The 21,762-nt window shown below is 41.7% G+C and overlaps 1 protein-coding gene across 5 annotated transcripts in view; it reads left to right on the top strand.

Annotated features, from left to right (window-relative positions):
- MCTP1 (multiple C2 and transmembrane domain containing 1) overlaps positions 1-21,762 on the top strand; it is a 625,729-nt gene that overhangs the window by 508,146 nt on the left and 95,821 nt on the right. For all 5 annotated transcript variants that reach the window (XM_075271852.1, XM_075271845.1, XM_075271861.1 and 2 more), the window contains one exon: positions 16,673-16,792. In XM_075271852.1, coding sequence (XP_075127953.1) covers positions 16,673-16,792 — 120 coding nt within the window. The remainder of the gene's footprint in view (positions 1-16,672; positions 16,793-21,762) is intronic.

Raw genomic sequence — 21,762 nt, 5'->3', positions numbered from 1 at the left:
CCTGGATCCTGGATGAAGGTATTTTGGACCATTCCTCTTTACAAAACAATTCAAGTTCAGTTAAGTTTGATGGTCACCGAGCATGGACAGCCCGCTCTCAAATCATCCCACAGATGTTCAATGATATTCAGGTCTGGGGACTGGGATGGCCATTCCAGAACATTGTAATTGTTCCTCTGCATGAATGCCTGAGTCGATTTGGAGCGGTGTTTTGGATCATTGTCTTGCTGAAATATCCATCCCCAGCTTAACTTCAACTTCGTCACTGATTCTTGAACATTATTCTCAAGAATCTGCTGATACTGAGTGGAATCCATGTGACCCTCAACTTTAACAAGATTCCCGGTGCCGGCATTGGCCACACAGCCCCAAAGCATGATGGAACCTTCACCAAATTTTACAGTGGGTAGCAAGTGTTTTTCTTGGAATGCTGTTTTTTTTGGACGCCATGCATAAAGCCTTTTTGTATGACCAAACAACTCAATCTTTGTTTCATCAGTCCACAGGACCTTCTTCCAAAATGAAGCTGGCTTGTCCAAATGTGCTTTTGCATACTTCAGGCGACTCTGTTTGTGGCGTGCTTGCAGAAACGGCTTCTTTCTCATCACTCTCCCATACAGCTTCTCCTTGTGCAAAGTGCGCTGTATTGTTGAGCGATGCATAGCAGGGGTGAACTATGGGTTTCTGCCGTCTGAGGTGCTGAGCGGAAGGGGGCGGGGCCGCACAGAGGCGGCGGGGCAGAGCGGAGGGGGCGGGCCCGAGAGGAGTGAGCATCTTTAGCAGGCAGAAAGCAGGCAGGGAGAGGACCTTCTCTCTGCCTGAGCGTGAGGAGTAGCCGCTGGAGCAGTGCTGCTCCAGTGGCCTCCCCAATCCACCGCTCAGTGACGGTGACCCTAAGCCAGTCCAGAACAATTTGTCCTGGACTGGCTTAGGTCAGCAAAAATGCTGCCCTCCCCGGGGCCCTGGCATAGCGCCGCCTGAAGCGATCGCTTCAGGTCGCCTCATGGGAGGTGCGGCACTGATGCACAGTGACACCATCTGCAGCAAGATGATGCTGCAGCAATTTGGAGGTGGTCTGCGGATTGTCCTTGACTGTTCCCCCCACACTTCTTCTCTGCCTTTCTGATATTTTTCTTGGCCTGCCACGTCTGGGCTTAACAAGAACTGTCCCTGTGGTCTTCCATTTCCTTACTATTTTCCTCACAGTGGAAATTGACAGGTTGAATCTCTGAGACAACTTTTTGTATCCTTCCCCTGAACAACTATGTTGAACAATCTTTGATTTCAGATCATTTGAGAGTTGTTTTGAGTAGCCCATGATGCCACTCTTCAGAGGAGATTCAAATAGGAGAACAACTTGCAATTGGCCACCTTAAATACCTTTTCTCATGATTGGATACATCTGGCTATGACGTTCAAAGCTCAGTGAGGTTGTGCTTCAGTAAGTCAGTAAAAAGTAGTTAGGAGTATTCAAATCAATAAAATGATAAGGGTACCAAAATTTTTGCACCAGTCAAATTTTGGTTTAATGCATATTGCACATTTTCTGTTAGTACAATAAACCTCATTCCAATCCTGAAATATTACTGTGTCCATCAGTTATTAAATCTAGCAAACTGAAATGGCTGCTGCAAACACCAAAATATTTAGAACTAAAAATAATTAAGATTAATAGGGATGCCCAAACTTTTTCATAGGACTGTACCAGGTACATGTCATTGACCTGAAACAGTGTGAAACTTCTTCTCTTCAGATGACTATTGTTCAATCACATTGTAGAAACAGTAATTTAGCATTTAATGTGGTTAGTGTATTGGCAGTCTATGGAAATGATTATAGAGAACAAATATTTATATTTCTATATGTAACTTCATGGCAAAAGTCATTTTTACATGGCTATAATACCTGAGAATTGTGGAAATTTTATTGCAGTAGGGCAAATCATGTCTGTCAATGACCAGCTCAATTTTTTGAACCTTTTATAAATATATTTTTAGGACCTGCATAAATACCAGTTTTCTAATATTACATTCTTATTGATCCCACTTCTCCATTGAAGCATTTTAATGACAAGATTTGGGCAGAACTGTAAGGGGGCAACATGGTGGCTCAGTGGTTAGCACTGCAGCCTTGCAGCGCTGAAATCCTGGGTTCGTATCCCCTGCCAGGAACCACATCTGCAAGGAGCCTGTATGTTCTCCCAGTGTTTGCGTGGATTTCCTCCATACTACAAAGACATACTGATAGGAAGAAAAAAAATATAAATTGTGATCCCTATATGGGGGTCACAATCCACATAAAAAAAAAAGAAAAAAAAAAGATGTGGGCAGAAATGTAACCTGAAACTCATGGAATCCAATTCAAAATCTGATTTTGGGGGTTCCTATCTGACTTGTGCCATTTAAAATACTGATATATCTTGTGTGACAAAGGGAACTTTGGGGTTGCTGTAAGGTCTAGGGACTGTTTGAGACTAGTACTGACCCCTTATATCGATGCCCCTGTATGTGTGGGATTGTAGTTACAAATTAACAATACTCTAATTATGGAGAATATATATATATATATATATATATATATATATATATATATACAGATTTGCTTTTCCTTTTGGTTGGATATGTCCAGATATGTGTGTCATTAGATAACTGCATTTTCAAGATAACATGATTTTGTTTATAAAGTGATATGTTCATTGAGTCTATGTGAGGCCACCCGTTGGTTATGTTGTAGGCTGTGGGCTTTGAAGTGTATTTTAGGATGTGGTGATATTATATTGAGTAGGTTTCTTGACCCAAGGTAAGGGTGGACAAATCTAAGGATATGCTGTATGTGAGACACCAAGGATAAAACGTCCATACTTTTCTACTCTGCTAAGGTTTCCTGATATCAGATACTGTACGTTGCATGGACAGGCAGAAAGAGTACTTAGCACGCTTCATTAAATACAATGGTCCCACACTGAATGATACTTAATACCTGTTTCCATTTTGCACTATATTTAATCCATGGTACCTATATTAACAGGAGGCTCTCTGGCAGCTACATAAAGGCTATAACCTTCTGAACAGAAATACATTAGATGTTATGGATGAAATTAAACTCCAAAATTAAAAACTAAGTTGTTCGGTAGAAGCAGATGGATGGAGATTAAAAAAAAAAAAAAAGCAACCTGCTTAACTTATTGTGGAAGAGCAAAGAGCGATTCTGTGCAGAATGGAAATTCCACCTCTCCGATTCCAGTGAAAAGATAGTTACAGAGAGAATCTCATCTCTTAATTAGAAAGAAAAATTCACATCACATAGGTCCCATCACTAGAGCTAATGATCCACAGCTGCCTGTATAAAAGGGCAGGCTTTGTTTCTTGAGCTGTAAGGTGTTAATCATTTCGGATGATAGTCTCTTTTATAGATGCTGTGGTTTGCAGTAAGAGGAGGATGTTCAGTATTCCAACTTAAATTATTTTTTTGAAGTGTGTTACACAAGGGATACTCTCACAAGTCATTCTGAATGATCATTTAATGCATGCATTATCAAAACTCTCAACTGCAGATTTCAATTGATAAGCCTTGAAGCCGAGCAAAATGTAGAAGTTCATTGTTCTTGCTCGAATAAAGCAGCCGAAAGACCATGAGGAGAAGATTCTCCTTTACCTCTTTTGTCCCAGCTAAAATCTTGTCTCATCATTATAATAAAACCTCTTGATCCCACAGAAGATATATATTCATCTATAACACTCATTATCTGAGGCTGAGAAAAAAATATAGATTGTACGGTTGTTACATTAATTAGTCACAGACATATAATAGCTTTCAGTACACAACCTGTGTATCAAGGGATATGCTGTAATATTTGGAGGGGTTAGATTTGCATTTTCTAATATTACCTAAAATGTCTATTATTGTCCCAGTATGAATGTACAACCACTGTAGGTCTGACTGCTGGGAGCCCCAGCGTTCACAAAAAGGGGTGTCCTCTGTGTGAGTGGAGCATTATTGCGCATGCGTGACAATGGCTCCTAACAGAAGTATCCAAGTAAATCCTGTAGATGTATATTTATATGTAAAAATATAGAAGTGAATGGGAGGGCAAGGGATCCCACCAATCACAAGAAGAGCTATCTCAGAGTCTTCTATAGGACTGATGGAGACAAGCAAAGAAATTTATATATATATAGTGCTTTGCAAAAGTTTGTCAAATGTGGGAAAAGTACATGGAAAAAGTGTTAATAGGATGACTACCTTTTGGAGGAAGAACTCTGAGTTTAACATCATTGGGTCTGTCTGGGGTTACATGAGGAGACAGAAGGATTAGAGCAAGCCCACATCCACAGAAGATCTGTGCTCATCTCCAAGATGTTGGGAACAACCTCCCTACCGAGTTCCTTCAAAACTGTGTAGAAGTGCCCCTAGAAGAATTGATGCTGTTTTGAAGACAAATGGCGATCATACCAAATATTGATGTGATTTATAATTCTCTTTGGTTGATTCACTTCATTTTGACTATTGAAAAGAAAATAAACTAGTAACACTTCTATTTTTGAAAGCATTCTTGCTTTACCGCATGTTTTGCCACATCTGAATAAAACTTTTGTTTAGTACTATATTTATGTGAATGTGAGAGTTGGGAGCCCCATCGATTACGAGAAGGGCTGTCCCTGAGTTCCCTGAAGGACTGGAACATTCATTTGTCTCAATCGACTACAGCTCTATCTACTTCTCTAGGAGTGGCAGAAATAGCCAGATAGCCAGACTCCCTGAAAGTCTCAAATTTTTCATGGTCCCCTGAAAAATGATCCGGAAGTAACTGTAAGGATTGGAGTCAGGGTCAGGCAGTGCAAAGTGACACAGCTGGGAAAGCAACACTGTGCAACTAATGACAAAAGGGGTCGCAGGCCCTGCAGCTATAACTATGCTGTAATATCTGAGATGAGGCAGACCAATGCACTTCCTAATTGAAGTGCGCCTACCACGGCTCCTACACTTCTATCCCCGCGGCTAGGATAAGGGGAGAGGAGGCCCTGAAAGTCCTAGGGACTGGAGTCACGGGGTCACACCTAAACAGAAAGCACAGTGTAACTGCAATGCAAAACAAAAGACTAAACAGCATGGAACCAGGGAGGACCACAAGTCCCAGCAAGACACAGAAGAGAAGGCGAGGTCAGACGAGCAAGAGGTCAAGCCAGGAGATATAATAAAAGGTACCAAATCAAAAGACAAGGGATAGTCAAAAATACAAGCCGGGTCTAAAAACCAAGAAACATATGGAATACAAACAGACAGGGAATCAGACTGAGCAGGGGGACCAGGAAACACAAAGTGAATGGCTAGCAAGGATCCATGCCTGGGTGGGGTTTAAATAGCAGCAGAGAACACACCTGATGGCTAATGGCATGGAGACTGAAGGCAAGGAAAAGATTAACCCTTAATGACCTAAGCACACCCAATAGAACTCCTAACACGTCTCCCAGGGAGACGCCGCGCAGCAAGGAGACCGCGGCCACTCCGTATCCTGACAGTAACATCTTGACCTTATAAGGAGACGAAACAGCTGGGGATGATGCAGCAGCTTCAGTAAGGGTCTGAACCTGTCTAGCTAGCTCAGCTACCAGGCCTGCCAATCCCTCCAACTTTGCTGCAAGGCCCTGAATAGGATCCATGCTTATCTGGAGGGAAGAAATGGCAGTAGTTTTTTGGGGCTTGCTATTATGTTAGGGAAGTGCAGACAGCAGTTCCCCAGTAGCTGCTGGAGAACCCTGGAGGAAGGGGCACAAGAGACAGTGAGCCCTAAGCTGAAGCCCCCTACTGTCCCTTCCTCTTGCTAGGCCCTATCCTATGTAATAGGCGGCAACTAGAAGACGATCCCTTCCTATATATGTGATACACAAAACACAGACAAGACAAACAACAACAAAGGCAGGTCAGCTAGCCAGAGTTCGGTAACAGTAGAGCAATGCAGTGCCAAATCGAAGTTCAAAAGAATAGTCAATAAGGAAAGCCAGAGGTCAAGGATAAGAGTACAAGTAACAAAACAACCAGAGAAAACGCCAGCAAGCACGAGACAATAGCAAGCACCAGTGTGAATGCGAACCAAGAATAAATAGGGAGGAAGAACCCGCCTTGAATCTGACAGAAAGGCAGGCTGTCAGGGCAAAAGAAAACTTAACTCTTAGAGGAGCAGAGGGAAATGAAGGTGACGGAGACGGGTATGGTGGAAAATCAATTAACAAGGTGAAGGAATAGGACAGTGTTCAGACAATGCAACTAAAAACTCTAAGCAAGTTATCAAACTGTGCACGCCCCCTGCACTGCAGCATGCGAGCAGAGGGTGGCGCAGAGACCAGAACAGGCAGAGATGTTACAGTCAGTCACTGTCCCATAGATGGCTCACAATCTAAGTTCCCTATCAGTTTGTCTTTTGGAGTGTGGGAGGAAACTGGCGTACCCAGAGGAAACCCAAGCAAAAATGGAGAGGAAATGCACTTTACAGATCTTATCCTTGGTTGGATTCAGACCTAGGACTCTCACCTAACCACTAACTGCTAACCACTGAGCCACCAATATCTTCCGACTTTTTTATATAATTGCTATATCAAGAAATAAAATGTTATGATTGGGTATAAACCTTTTCCTATTTTATCATATCATTATTTGTTACCATCCCATTATCTTAAAGGGATTCTACCATTATAATCAAAATTTTTCTCGTTGACACGTAAGAATAGCCTTAAGAAAAGCTATTCTTCTCCTACCTTTAGATGTCTTCTCTGCAACCCTGTTCGGTAGAAATCCTGATTTTTGTCGGTATGCAAATGAGTTCTTTCGTAGCACTGGGGGCGGGCCCCAGAGCTCAAACAGCACTGAGGGCGTCCCCAATGCTGTGAGAAAACTCTCCAGCGCCGCCTCCATTTTCTTCAGGAACGTCCTATTCACGTGTCTTCTTCTGGCGCTGGCGGTCAAACTTCTAGGCCTACACAGTAAGTAAGCGGCCATTTTCTTGTAGCCTGTGGGTATGCGTAGTCGTCTCTGCCCAAGGCCTAGAAGTTTGACTGCCAGCGCCGGAAGAAGACACGTGAAGAGGCCCTTCCTGAAGAAGATGGAGGCATCATTGGAGAGTTCTCTCGCATCATTAGGGACGCCCTCAATGCTGTTTGAGCACTGGGGCTCACCCCCAGTGCTGCAAGATAACTCATTTGCATAGCGAAGAAAACCGGGATTTATACTGAACAGCGGCGTGGAGAAGACATCTAAAGGTAGGAGAAGAATAGCCTTTCTTAAGGCTATTCCTACGTGTCAACGAGAAAAAATTGATCTTAATGGTGGAATCCCTTTAAAACCATGTTCCTAAACACCCCAAGTGGCAGAGGCAGGGACCCATAATTTTGTCAGGGGAAGGGATGTAGAGAATTTGTAAAGCACTGTAAAGATATTCAGTAATATAAATTTATTCACAGAATTTCAGATGATTTAAAGTTAAAAAAAAAAGATGGAACGCAGTAGAAAGTTCTCTGTATGTGAGCTGCCGTAAGGGTTACTGTTGAGTATAATTTGTTCGATATTTACAGTATTGTTTGCAGTATAATGTTTTGCTCAACACTTTTTTTCCCTGATGAAAAGGGCGTTTCGGGTGTCAAGATATTACCCTTATTATTCTGCATGTCAAGCTGTTTCCTAGATATACTCTGTCAGAGAGAGCTTTTCTCTCACACAGCTTCTTGATATATCATGCTGCTTATATTTATTATGCTTCTTCATACTGTGAATATTAATATTCAGTTATTTACATATTATAAGCAACACATTTAAAGTTGTCCTTAAGTTTGAAGGAAATTATAAGCAAGAATTTAAGTTATACAAAAGAAGGCAAAACTGCAAAGAAGTGAACTATAGCACAAAAAACGTAGGCATACATACGAGAGTAATCCGATCAAATTGTACGCATATGTAACTAGTCTATAGAACAGTACTGTCAGCAGAGGTTTCCGTAGGGTTAATTTCCAATGGGGGATAAAGCTTCTTTACTGTAAGAGCTTTGAAGCAATGGAAAGATCCAGTGAAGACAGGCATAGATTTATATTTGCAAAATAAAGTAAATGTTTGTGAATTTCATTAAGTATTTGGATTCATCTTGATATAGTCCAAGCAGTTGGGAAGTCATAGAAAAAATTGGCTATAACTAGAGATGATTGAGTGGAATTCTGTGCGAATTTCAGGAAATATTCAATTGGTTTCAAATCCCGATTTCCTCACACTTCGTGGTAACGAATCGCACAGCTCCGATATGAGGTGTTAACCCCTTGGATTCTGCAGTTAAAGATGACCACAGCATCCAAGGGGTTCTACCATGCTACCATGGTATCGGTCAGAGAAAGCCTGGTTCCCCAACGCAATACATACTACTAATGGAGAGGGGCCTGGCAATAGCCGGGCCCCTTTTCATTAGATGCCAAGCCAGGGTAGCTGATTAAAAATAAACAAATTATCAATACTCACTTGTCCTGGGCTCAGCATCCACTCTGGAGAAGTGCAACTCTGTACTATTAGGGCGGATATTGGGAAGGGGTTAACGTGATTCGCTTGCAAATTCACTTTCGACAAATCATCCAAATCAAATTTTTGAAAAATTAGCTCATCTTCAGCTATAACTTTGGGAGTTCCAAATACAGTGGGGCAAAAAAGTATTTAGTCAGTCACCAATAGTGCAAGTTCCACCACTTAAAAAGATGAGAGGCGTCTGTAATTTACATCATAGGTAGACCTCAACTATGAGAGACAAAATGAGAAAACAAATCCATAAAATCACATTGTCTGATTTTGTAAGAATTTATTTGCAAATTATGGTGGAATATAAGTATTTGGTCAGTAACAAAATTTCATCTCAATACTTTGTTCTATATCCTTTGTTGGCAATGACAGAGGTCAAACGTTTTCTGTAAGTCTTCACAAGGTTGGCACACACTGTTGTTGGTATGTTGGCCCATTTCTCCATGCAGATCTCCTCTAGAGCAGTGATGTTTTGGGGCTGTCGCTTGGCAACACGGACTTTCAACTTCCTCCACAGGTTTTCTATAGGGTTGAGATCTGGAGACTGGCTAGGCCACTCCAAGACCTTGAAATGCTTCTTACAAAGCCACTCCTTCGTTGCCCTGGCGGTGTGCTTTGGATCATTGTCATGTTGAAAGACCCAGCCATGTTTCATCTTCAATGCCCTTGCTGATGGAAGGAGGTTTGCACTCAAAATGTCACGATACATGGCCCCATTCATTCTTTCATGTACCCGGATCAGTCTTCCTGGCCCCTTTGCAGAGAAACAGCCCCAAAGCATGATATTTCCACCCCCATGCTTTACAGTAGGTATGGTGTTTGATGGATGCAACTCAGTATTCTTTTTCCTCCAAACACGAAAAGTTGTGTTTCTACCAAACAGTTCCAGTTTGGTTTCATCAGACCATAGGACATTCTCCCAATACTCTTCTGGATCATCCAAATGCTCTCTAGCAAACTTCAGACGGGCCTGGACATGTACTGGCTTAAGCAGTGGGACACGTCTGGCACTGCAGGATCTGAGTCCCTGGCGGCGTAGTGTGTTACTGATGGTAGGCTTTGTTACATTGGTCCCAGTTCTCTGCAGTTCATTCACTAGGTCCCCCCGCGTGGTTCTGGGATTTTTGCTCATCGTTCTTGTGATCATTTTGACCCCACGGGGTGAGATTTTGCGTGGAGCCCCAGATAGAGGGAGATTTTCAGTGGTCTTGTATGTTTCCATTTTCTAATTATTGCTCCCACAGTTTATTTCTTCAATCCAAGCTGGTTGCCTATTGCAGATTCAGTCTTCCCAGCCTGGTGCAGGGCTACAATTTTGTTTCTGGTGTCCTTTGACAGCTCTTTGGTCTTCACCATAGTGGAGTTTGGAGTCTGACTGTTTGAGGGTGTGCACAGGTGTCTTTGTATACTGATAACAAGTTTAAACAGGTGCCATTACTACAGGTAATGAGTGGAGGAAAGAGGAGACTCTTAAAGAAGAAGTTACAGGTCTGTGAGAGCCAGAAATCTTGATTGTTTGTAGGTGACCAAATACTTATTTTCCACCATAATTTGCAAATAAATTCTTACAAAATCAGACAATGTGATTTTCTGGATTTGTTTTCTCATTTTGTCTCTCATAGTTGAGGTCTACCTATGATGTAAATTACAGACGCCTCTCATCTTTTTAAGTGGTGGAACTTGCACTATTGGTGACTGACTAAATACTTTTTCGCCCCACTGTATGAAGTAAGATTTGTGCCATGTGTTCCCATTAAATGTCTCTCCTGCTGTTCCTTCATATAACATGCAGTCTTACAACATATAGATGGAGATATGGTGACATCCCATCTATTATTTGCAGTTTTATATTACCGGTAAATTTATTTTTTGGATACCTGGGAGGTTTTTCTATTTATAGAGAATCTGCAAGCAACAATAGTGAAGCACAAACATGTTATATCGACAGGTCCCAGAACCAATATTATGCCAGAAGCAGGGGTCCCCTGACCCCTGCCCCGTCTGGTGAGGTGGTCATGAGCTGTAGGCAGAAAGAAGTGGCCACACATGAGATGAGAAAACTTACTTGCTTACTTAGAATTTAGTGACAATTTTATCAAAAATGGCATCTTTTTGGCACTTCATAGGCTTTTCTATAGGGTACAAAATGTCATAAAATAAAAACATACTGAAAAACCAGTAGAAAAATGTTAAAACCAGTTTAAAAGCATGTTTCTTTTCAATGTATTTTTGTGCCTGAAGGAGGCCGAAGAAGGAGATGTGTACAGCTTGTTAATAATGAACTAGTGGTCACTTGTGACTCATCCAAATTATTGGATGTTATTAAGCACCTTTTGTTCACTTTGCTATGGTCTCTATGTAATCACTGCTCAATCAGGGCATTTCCTTGGGGATTTGTATCTCCTTCTTCCTCCTTGCAGTGTGAGAACGCCTTCAGGATTTGTTCTGCAGTGAAATAGTTGATGACTTTCTTTTAAATGCTGTGATCACTGGTATGGTTATTATTCCAGGCAGCTCTGCTAAAAGCAATTTCTTCATTTCTTCTTATGTATGTTTACTGTTAACCGCAGCAGAAGAATTTTTCCTAATCACTTCTGATTTCCAACAAAGGGACCTTCAGGCATGCTGTACGAGACTTGACATTTGCATCATCCGCCGGTTCATCTGACATTGTTACACCAGTGAGATGAAGGTCTTTGGTATTAAATAATGATTCAGTGTTAATCAGTAATATAAATAGGTTGAACTCTTCTGGAATTCATGGCGAAGTCATTGTAATTCTTCCCGCATTGCTCCTACTCCACTATCAATAATTTTAGCATTGAAGTAAAGTAGCATTGTCTCAAGGGTGAAATAAGAACCGTTTTATGAAGAACATTATGAAATAAATAAGAAAAGTTTATCGTAATGTAACTGGAAACTTTATTTGAAATAAGTGTTGTAAAGTTTTTGTTTTCAGAATTTATGGGTATAGTACATTCTTTATATAGTTAGTTAATAAGGTTGAAAAAAGATGCAGGTCTATCAAAGTTCAACCCATAGAAAGATCCTACAACATTGATCTAGGGTAAGGCAAAACCCCCTGCGAGTTAGATGCCAATTTCCCCTATTTTAAAGGGATTCTACCATTACAATCGATTTTTTTTCTTGCTAACACCTAGGAATAGCCTTAAGAAAGGCTATTCGTCTCCTACCTTTAGATGTCTTCTCCGCACCGCAGTTCTGTAGAAATCCCAATTTTTCGCCAGTATGCAAATTAGCTCTCTCGCAGCATTAGGAGGCGGTACTGAGCGCTCAAACAGCACTGGGGGCATCCTCAATGCTGCGAGAAAACTCTCCAGCGCCGCCTCCATCTTCTTCAGGAACGGGGTCTTGACATGTCTTCTTCCGGGGGTTGGCTTCAAACTTCTAGGCCTCGGGCCTAGGGCAAAGCCACAAGAAAATGGCCACTTACACAGTGTCCGCCCGTGAGCGTTTTATGGTTTCCGCAGCGAAACCATTCTTTTTTAACCGTACACAAAGTCCTGCATGTCTGACTTTGTATCCGGTTAAAAAAAAAAGAGGTTTCGCCGAGGAGACCACAAAACGCTCATGGCTGTACACTTTGCAAACCCATTCAAATGAATGAGTTTGAAAAGTGACTGCCATTTTCCATTTCCTGTTCAGTTTCTCGGGCAGAAGACGGAAACCTGAAAGCGGAGACTGGGATGTGAACCCGCCCTTAGCTTCCAGCATACACCGGAAGTGCTTGTGAGCACCGTCTGCTGTTCTCTGCTATTTGTGTGAGAGCAGTGAGATGAGTCTTCCGTAGCAGCAGCCTGTGCTGTACACACAGCCCACAGTACTTAGCCTTCCAGGGTTCATTGTGAAGCCTAATTAGCATATGAAAAAAAATAAAAAAAACAGGCTTATTGAAAAACTACTGAGGTGATTTACATACAAAAGGTATGTGTAGAATAGCCTTTCTAAATAGAGATGAGCGAATACTGTTCAATCGATTAGGTATTCGATCGAATATTAGGGTATTCGACATATTCGTTTCCAATCGAATACCACGCAGTAAACGCAGTAAAAATACATATCCCCTCCACCTTCCCTGGCGCTTTTTTTGCACCAATAACTGTTTAGAGAAGGTGGCACAGGAAGCAGGAAAACGTAGGCATCGAAAAGAAAATAGGAAAAAGTCATTGGCTGGCTAAATCAGGTGACCTCGGATTTATAAGTATGTCAGCCATATTTGTGTTAGATGCAGTTTCGAGTTAGTTAAGGTGAGACATTGTGTTAATGGTGAGAAAGATTGTAGCTTTTGCTAAGCCGGAAAACAGTAATCAACAGCTCTTTTCAGAGCTACAGTGCAGGAACAGTGTATATACATTGAACCTGCCAAAGATGCGTCAGGGTAGCATCAAGGGACGGGGACGTGGACGTGGAAATCCAGCTGGAGATCCAGTCCACAGTCCAGCTACTGGAGAGGGGTAGCCAGCAGTGCCCCTCATCATTAGCACACGGGGACGAGGACGTGGACGTGGAAATCCAGCTGGCGATCCAGGCCGCAGTAACTCGACTGAGGATCCAAATAGCTACTAGAGAGGGGCAGCCAGCAGTGCCACAACATTAAGCAGGGTGCAGGGTACCCCGCTGACGAGGTCCGAGCACCAAGAACATATGCTAGGGTGGATAGCAGATATTGTGGACCCGCAACCAGCATGTCCTGTCAATAGTACTGACGAGACACAGTTCCATGTGTCTGTGCCAGCACACAAGTTCCTCGTCCTCCTCCTCCTCCAGTACCACCACCTTCACCATAAATAAATAGTTAAAAAAAAAACATAAATATTTTAGGGCTCACCCCAAGGGCTTGAAAAATAATATTTTAGGTCTCACCCCAAGGGCCTGAAAATTAATGTTTTAGGGATCACTCCAAGGGCCTGAAAACTAATTTTTTAGGGGTCACCCCAAGGGCCAAAAACTAAAACTCTGCTGGTTAAATGCTCAATTCACCCAAAGGGCCAAAAACACTGCTGGTGCAAGGCTCTACTCACCCCAAGGGCCAAAAAGTAAAACACTGCTGGTGCAAGGCTCTACTCACCCCAAGGGCCAAAAAGTAAAGCACTGCTGGTGCAAGGCTCTACTCACCCCGAGGGCCAAAAAGTAAAACACTGTTGGTGTAAGGCTCTACTCACCCAGAGGGCCAAAAAGTAAAACACTGCTGGTGCAAGGCTCTACTCACCCCAAGGGCCAAAAAGTAAAACACTGCTGGTACAAGGCTCTACTCACCCCAAGGGCCAAAAAGTAAAACACTACTGGTGCAAGGCTCTACTCACCCTAAAGGCCAAAAACTATGCTGGTTAGAGGCTCAACTCACCCCAAGGGCCAAAAACTATGCTGGTCAGAGGCTCTACTCACCCAAAGGGCCAAAAACTATGCTGGTTAGAGTCTCAATCCACCCCAAGGGCCAAAAAGTAAAACACTGCTGGTGCAAGGCTCAACTCACCCCAAGGGCCAAAAAGTAAAACACTGCTGATCCAAGGCTCTACTCACCCCAAAGGCCAAAAAGTAAAACACTACTGGTGCAAGGCTCAACTCACCCCAAGGGCCAAAAACTATGCTGGTTAGAGGCTCAACTCACCCAAAGGGCCAAAAACTATGCTGGCTAGAGTCTCAATCCACCCCAAGGGCCAAAAAGTAAAACACTGCTGGTGCAAGGCTCAACTCACCCCAAGGGACAAAAACTATGCTGGTTAGAGGCTCCACTCACCCAAAGGGCCAAAAACTATGCTGGTTAGAGGCTCAACTCACCCAAAGGGCCAAAAACTATGCTGGTTAGAGGCTCAACCCACCCAAAGAGCCAACAGGTAAGCTGGTTAGAGGCTCAACTCACCCAAAGGGCCTAACTTTCTGCTGGTTAAAGTCTCAACTCACCCAAAGGGCCTAACATTCTGCTAGTTAAAGGCTCAACTCACCCAAAGAGCCTAATATTCTGCTGGTGCAATGCTCAACTCAATTAAAGGTGCAAGGTTTAGATGGCTTCTTTCAAAACCTTTCGGTAAGATTTGATGGCTGTTTCCAGCCCTGATTATCATGGTTGATCTTGTTCAGTAATGAGGCCAGCTCAGCATGAGGATCTTCTACATTCGGTTGTCCATGCCCACTAATGTGCATGAAGACTCGATCACAGTAAATGTTCTTATTTTTCTCCAATTCAATCTCTGAATGAACTGCTCTGAAAGATGGCCTAGGCACTGCTGCAATGGCAATCACTAGGTTTTCCTGTTCTGGTTCCAAAGAATCTTGTACCTTACTTAAAGAAGAGACAATCTTAGTCTGACTGCTGGTTGCTTGTGCTGCAGCATTTGGAGTTGGGTCTGTCAGCCTTGTAATGAACTCCTCATTCTGGATCCCATTACTTTCAACAGTCTCTAAAGTCTTTTGACACTTTGAATTTTGTTCAGTTCCAAAGGACTCTGTGTTTAAATTTGGCTCAGTCGCAGCTCCAGGACATGCCTTGGAAGGCAAGGTTTCCCTTAGTGGCTCCATCTCAGCAGGATGATGATTAACCTTAGTTAAATCTGGCGTCGGAAGGGAAAGTGGTTTCTGATCTACATCTAAAGTACTGGAGCATGTTGTTTGGACAATTAACACCTGATCAGAACCCTGTATAGGTAATGTAGAGTCCGATATTAGAGGACCATTACCGGTAGTAGTGGTTGCAGCCAATTCTCCACCTTTGCGGTCCTCTAAATAAAAGTTACCCCCAGGACTTGATGCCACAATGTTATCAATTTCATAATCAAGGTCAATGTCTGGGTCCTCAGTCCAATCCACTGCATCAATCCCACACAATGAGAGTGATGGTTTTGAAACCACCGTTTTAGGGGCTAACAATTTTAAAGGGGCTAACACTCTGCTGCTACAAGGCACAACTCACTTAAAGGGCCTAACACTCCGCTGGTGCAAGGCTCAAGTCACCTCAAGGGCCTCAATCTCTGCTGGTAGCTCAGCTTAAGGGTCTCTAACTTAATTTGGAAGGGCTCATGTGAAGGGCCAGAAAAGTTATTTTTGGAGGTCTGACCACATCACATACACATACACCATGACAGTTAAGGGTGGGGGCTGTTGGATTTCCCATTGCTTATGCCATCTGTGGTTGTCATGGGCAATATGATTTAAAGGGGTGCTTGCTAATGTTTATTTAGCTTTAAATGTGTGTTTCTCTCCATACTATTATGGAGGAAAGAAGGTTTCCAAGTATTTTTCCACTTTCCATATTGAGTTTGGAGTGTCTAATTGATAGGCTGTGATAGTGGGGTAATACTGGGACTTGGGTGTGTTAGATGCCCCCAGCCATGCTTCCCCTGCTGTCCCAGTTGCATTCCAGAGGTGTTGTCATCATTTGCTGAGGTGTCATTATAGACTTGGTGACTCTCCTTAGTTGAATTGTGGTTTCCCCTGAAGCGAGCATTTTTTCGCCATAGATTATAATGGGATTCGATATTCGGTCAAATAGTCAAATATTGAGGGGCTACTCGAAACGCATATCGAATATAGAATATTTCACTACTTGCTCATCTCTATTTCTAAAGGCTATGCAAGTATATGCTTAGTTAAAAAATGACTTTTCCCAATGATAGAGCCCCTTTAAACACACTTATTTAGGCTATATTCACATGTCTGTATATCATATACGTATGCTATCCAGATTTTTCAAAGACAGCATACGTATTCATTCATTTCATTCAGACATCCTTTTTTTTTCAGACCCTGGGACTGCAAAAATAAAATAGAATTTTTTTTTCCCCTTGTTTTGAATGCATCACACCAGTGCAAGTCTATGGGTCCATGAAAAAAACAGGTGGCTTCCATGTGCCATTTATATTTCAAAACCCAGAGACATTGAAAATACTGTGAAATGTTTAAAAAATAAGTAACTTGGTTTTTCACAGATGTAAAATATGGATCGGTTATTGGATAGTGTTACTGTGTAATAGTAAATGAGAAATTCTTGCCTGCTACATCCTTAAACATCAATACATTGTAATGTGTATAGAATGATGTTTGTACATTTGTTCTATTCCCTTATATACATGAGATACGTTTGCTACAATAACATGTATTTTTGTGTCTGCAGATCTTTCTCCTTGTGGTCTGGAATTTTGAGATGTACATGATCCCACTGGCATTGCTGCTGTTATTGGCTTGGAACTATTTCTTAATCATATCAGGAAAAGATAACAGGACACAGGATATGGTGAGTGATACTTATCACATCGTCTTCAGAAAATGTAATCATGGTCAGTGTTTGTCTTGAATTGAACAAACTACGTATGCAGTATTGTAAAGGGAATGTGATGTAAATTACAGCCTGCAGTTTGTGAATTTCATCTGATTTGTGATTTTCCAAGCAGTCAGGCACGGTTTCTTATATTGTTCCTCTGATTGAAATGTTTAGTATATTTAAGGCAGCCGTACACCTCAGCTGAGCTTGCGTGTTACATCTTAGGCAACACATTATCTCTGTTGAGAACAAAGGATCGGCCATGTTGAAATTTAACATGCCTGATCTTTTTTTTTTTTTTTCTTGACATTTGATTCTAGGAAAAAATCAGGGCACCCCCTATATAGTGAACATCAGAAGATTCGCCATTGTCCATCTAATCTGTATTGTCACATTTAAGTAGGCCAAAAGCAAAAAGATGCCCACACATCTTCAATAGCTATTGGCTAATAGTTGTTCTTCCCTGCTCACCCATACTGTGCATGCTTTCTTTGGTCATGTGTTGTCAATGAGGAGGAAAGAATAAGCTGTTGACAGAGGTAATTTTGGCTTATTTCCTGTGAAAACAAAGGACTGGGTATATTGCAATTCAATATGCCTGATCCTTCTTTCTATCATTAATGGAGAGCCAGCACAAAACCATACACATAATAAAGTTCAGTGAATATCATCAGCTTCAGCCAACTGTGTAATGCTAGGTTCACATTAGTGTTTGGGTTTACTTTCTTCGGGTCCACTTGGGAACCCAAAAAACAGAAACCCAATCCACTTAAAAAGCGGTCACCCATGGAATCCTGTGGACCTCATAGACTAATATGGGGTCGGATGGGTTTTTGCCTGAAATATACACAGAGAAAAGTACTGTTTGCAGCACTTTTATCTTGGCATTTTTCAAACGGAATGGGGAACGGAATCCCCAAATGGAGACTGAGGACCTTTAGGATAGTAATTATCCAACAGATCTGATTGATTCATTAACATATTTGCCTCACAGATGTGTCTGCCCTTGGCTTAGCTCTAATTTGGTTATGGACATTAAAGACGTTTCCCATCAGAGCAAGTTATCCCCAATACATAGGATCAGGGATCAATTGCAGATTGGTGTGGTTTTACTGCTGTGGTACCCCCTTTTGTTCCCCATTCTGAACAGAGCAGTGGAGGGGGCAACTCACACTACTCCATTAATGGCCAAAGATAGCTGAAGTAGAGCCTTTGGCTGTCTCCAGCACTCCCATTGAATTCCACTACTCAATTCAGAACAGGGGACAAAAGTCTGTCCTTCCTTCTCCTGATTAATGTAACCAATCTGAAAGCTATACCCTATCCGTAGGATAGAGGATAACTCACTGTGATGGAGAAATCCCCTTCAACTTATTAGGCAATCCCATCAAAATCAATCAGATCTTCAACATATACTGTTGGTATAGACAAGGTAGAAGACTGGGCATTCAAGACAGGAAAGTTGACTGAGACAAAGCTGAAGTGCCTTACTGCTACTGTATGTTATACCTTGTCAATAGATGGAGCACTGACAACAATGAAGAGGATCAGGGGATAGTCATACACATTAATGTGTATGATTATCCCCTGACCCTGGTCTATAGTCTCTCACTCTGCCAAATCAGTATCCCTGCGTTATGCTGAGGAGGTTCAAAAAACCGAAACAGCGCTGTCCATAGCTGGGAATTGTTCCTTTTGGAATAGAGATACTAATTTGGCAATAAACTCCTCATCATGTTAGTAGGCTTATTAACTGAGTCATGCATGATGTTAAGGGGGCTGCCCTGTAGAGGACAGCATACAGAGGCACTGTTCTCCTAATTACATCCTGGAGAATAGATTTGCATATTTTTTACCCAACAATGAAGAGGTCACAGTAGTCTTCCATGAGCTGATCTATGGGGTGCAGAGACCATTGTTAATCTAACACCAGTGTCTTATTCTAGATCATAAATATTAAAATCCTGAACAACCCCTTTGATGCTAAATATGTACATTTATTAACAAAATCTGCAATCTGTGCATTATCTTCACTCTATGACCTTTCTGACACTGGTATTATCAGGGAATCTGTGTCTGAAATTACAATGTAGATAGTAATTTACATGATATTTGTAGTCCAGTCTTGAAAGCGCTTGTGAAGATTGTAGAAAGTCTGCAGATTAAAGTGACTAATATGGTGGTAAATGTTATAGTGTGTGGTCACGTTCTGTAATCTAGTGGTAAAAAACAAACATATGGAGAAACATGGGATTTTTATTTTTATTTTTATTTCAGGCTACTTATATACATATTGAAGATAGTTAGATAGATAGATAGACAGACAGACAGACAGACAGACAGACAGACAGACAGATAGATAGATAGATAGATAGATAGATAGACAGATAGGAGATAGATAGATAGATAGATAGATAGATAGATAGATAGATAGATAGATAGACAGACATAGATAGATAGATAAATAGATAGACACAGATAGATAGATAGATAGATAGATAGATAGATAGATAGATAGATAGATAGACACAGATAGATAGATAGATAGATAGATAGATAGATAGATAGATAGATAGATAGACAGACATAGATAGATAGATAAATAGATAGACACAGATAGATAGATAGATAGATAGATAGATAGATAGATAGACACAGATAGATAGATAGATAGATAGATAGATAGATAGTTGAATAATTAGATAGATAGATTTTAATAATTTTAAGAAAAAGATGGATTTATAAATTAAATTCTAGCTAGTTGATTTTCAGAATCTACTTTTGATATAAGTTTTTCAATCTTTGTCTTAGAAACACAAGGCACCAATATTTCTATATCTCATATAAATAAGCGTGTTCTGCGGCTCTCAGTCAGGCTTGTACATATTTTTTTTAGTCGATCCTCAGTCTAGGCACATATTTTAATTATTTGCAGTAGCATCATGATACAGCAGAGCAGTATTGTATAGTGCCAAAAATAGAGACATCTTAATATCTTTGCTGGCTGCTCAGTTTGCTAGCCACAGGCATAAAATGGATAACAGTCACAGATAGTTCTTGCTATGGTCTGATTGCAGCAGCGCTAGAGATTTTATTAGATATGAGCATATGGTAGAATGTTAGAGTAACTGTCCTTTAATTTACAGCAGTCTATGCTCCTGTGTCTCCTCTCTGGGCTTGTGCACATTATACAATGACTCACTCATTATTGTAAATACAGATGACCTTATACATGTGCTCCTCTTGTAATGTGGAAGAATGTTCTGTGAGTGTCTCCTGGCATAGCTATTAACAAATATTCTACACATCCAATAGCATCTAATTGTATTGTCCGGAGACCCCTGTGCCCCAATGCAAAATGTTTTACAGAATTCTTAGTACATAGCACATAGTTAATAGAGTTATACTTACTGTAGGTCTCATCATATGGGCAAGAGGTACCTTATACATATTTTCAGGTTCCAGGTGCCTGACTATGAGTGTAACCCGCTTTGGTTACCGTCCTGGGACTGGAGTGAAAATACACTTAATGTCAACATGTAAAGAGTGGAAATTTTCTCTTTCCCTCTTTTTTTTAAATATATTTTTGCATCATATTTTATTTTATTTTTAGAAACTATCTTGATTCCACTCCATGCTCACTTACCATCTTCTGAAGGTCCCCTCCTTACCATTAACTACCCCTTTTACCCCGACCCCAAAAACTACTAGGACTCCCACTTTGGATCTAAATTTGGCCTGTACAGACCGATTTATTAAACAACAACAGTAACACATAAATAACATATAAATAAACCGATGCATAAATACACAGAAATTACTGTACAGAACAATATATTAAATACCCCAACTTTACTCAATCAGTGCCATATAACAAATCAGAACAACCAAATGGTGAGAGACAACACCACCCATCTACCCAGGCACAAACACCACCTTAAGTAAACCTTTAACTTGAGTGACATGAAGCCTGATTCCCCAAGGGATCCTAGCCCAACTGGTTGACTTCTCAGGCCTTCACACTCCACCCCAGGATCCCCATACCACTGATGAGGTCCTTTATCTGACCGCTAAGCCTCTCACCCCTCTAACCACCGCAACACACCCTTAAGACCCTTAAACAAGGCAAGTGGGTGGGTCACTCCTGTCTGTGAACTGTACTAAGTGACCCTGCACTCATCTCTGTACTTCCTTATAAAATGTCTGACCCCGCTCTAACTCCTGCTCTCATTAACCCCTACGTCTCCTAATCCTCCCCCCAGTCATGTGGACCCTATCCCCTAGTGTCTAGGGCCTTGTCTAAAACTTATTGAGCCTTGTTTTGTCAATACCAGCCAGAAGCATCTCAACTGTGCTAATGTGTAGAGATGAGCGAACACTAAAATGTTCGAGGTTCGAAATTCGATTCGAACAGCCGCTCACTGTTCGAGTGTTCGAATGGGTTTCGAACCCCATTATAGTCTATGGGGAACATAAACTCGTTAAGGGGGAAACCCAAATTCGTGTCTGGAGGGTCACCAAGTCCACTATGACACCCCAGGAAATGATACCAACACCCTGGAATGACACTGGGACAGCAGGGGAAGCATGTCTGGGGGCATAAAAGTCACTTTATTTCATGGAAATCCCTGTCAGTTTGCGATTTTCGCAAGCTAACTTTTCCCCATAGAAATGCATTGACCAGTGCTGATTGGCCAGAGTACGGAACTCGACCAATCAGCGCTGGCTCTGCTGGAGGAGGCGGAGTCTAAGATCACTCCACACCAGTCTCCATTCAGGTCCGACCTTAGACTCCGCCTCCTCCGGCAGAGCCAGCGCTGATTGGCCGAAGGCTGGCCAATGCATTCCTATGCGAATGCAGAGACTTAGCAGTGCTGAGTCAGTTTTGCTCAACTACACATCTGATGCACACTCGGCACTGCTACATCAGATGTAGCAATCTG

Source organism: Leptodactylus fuscus, chromosome 1 (assembly GCF_031893055.1).
Source record: "Leptodactylus fuscus isolate aLepFus1 chromosome 1, aLepFus1.hap2, whole genome shotgun sequence".
In the NCBI taxonomy this organism is placed as follows: Eukaryota; Metazoa; Chordata; class Amphibia; order Anura; family Leptodactylidae; genus Leptodactylus; species Leptodactylus fuscus.
Note: the sequence above shows the minus strand (reverse complement) of the source record. Positions and strands in the feature narration are given on the sequence as shown.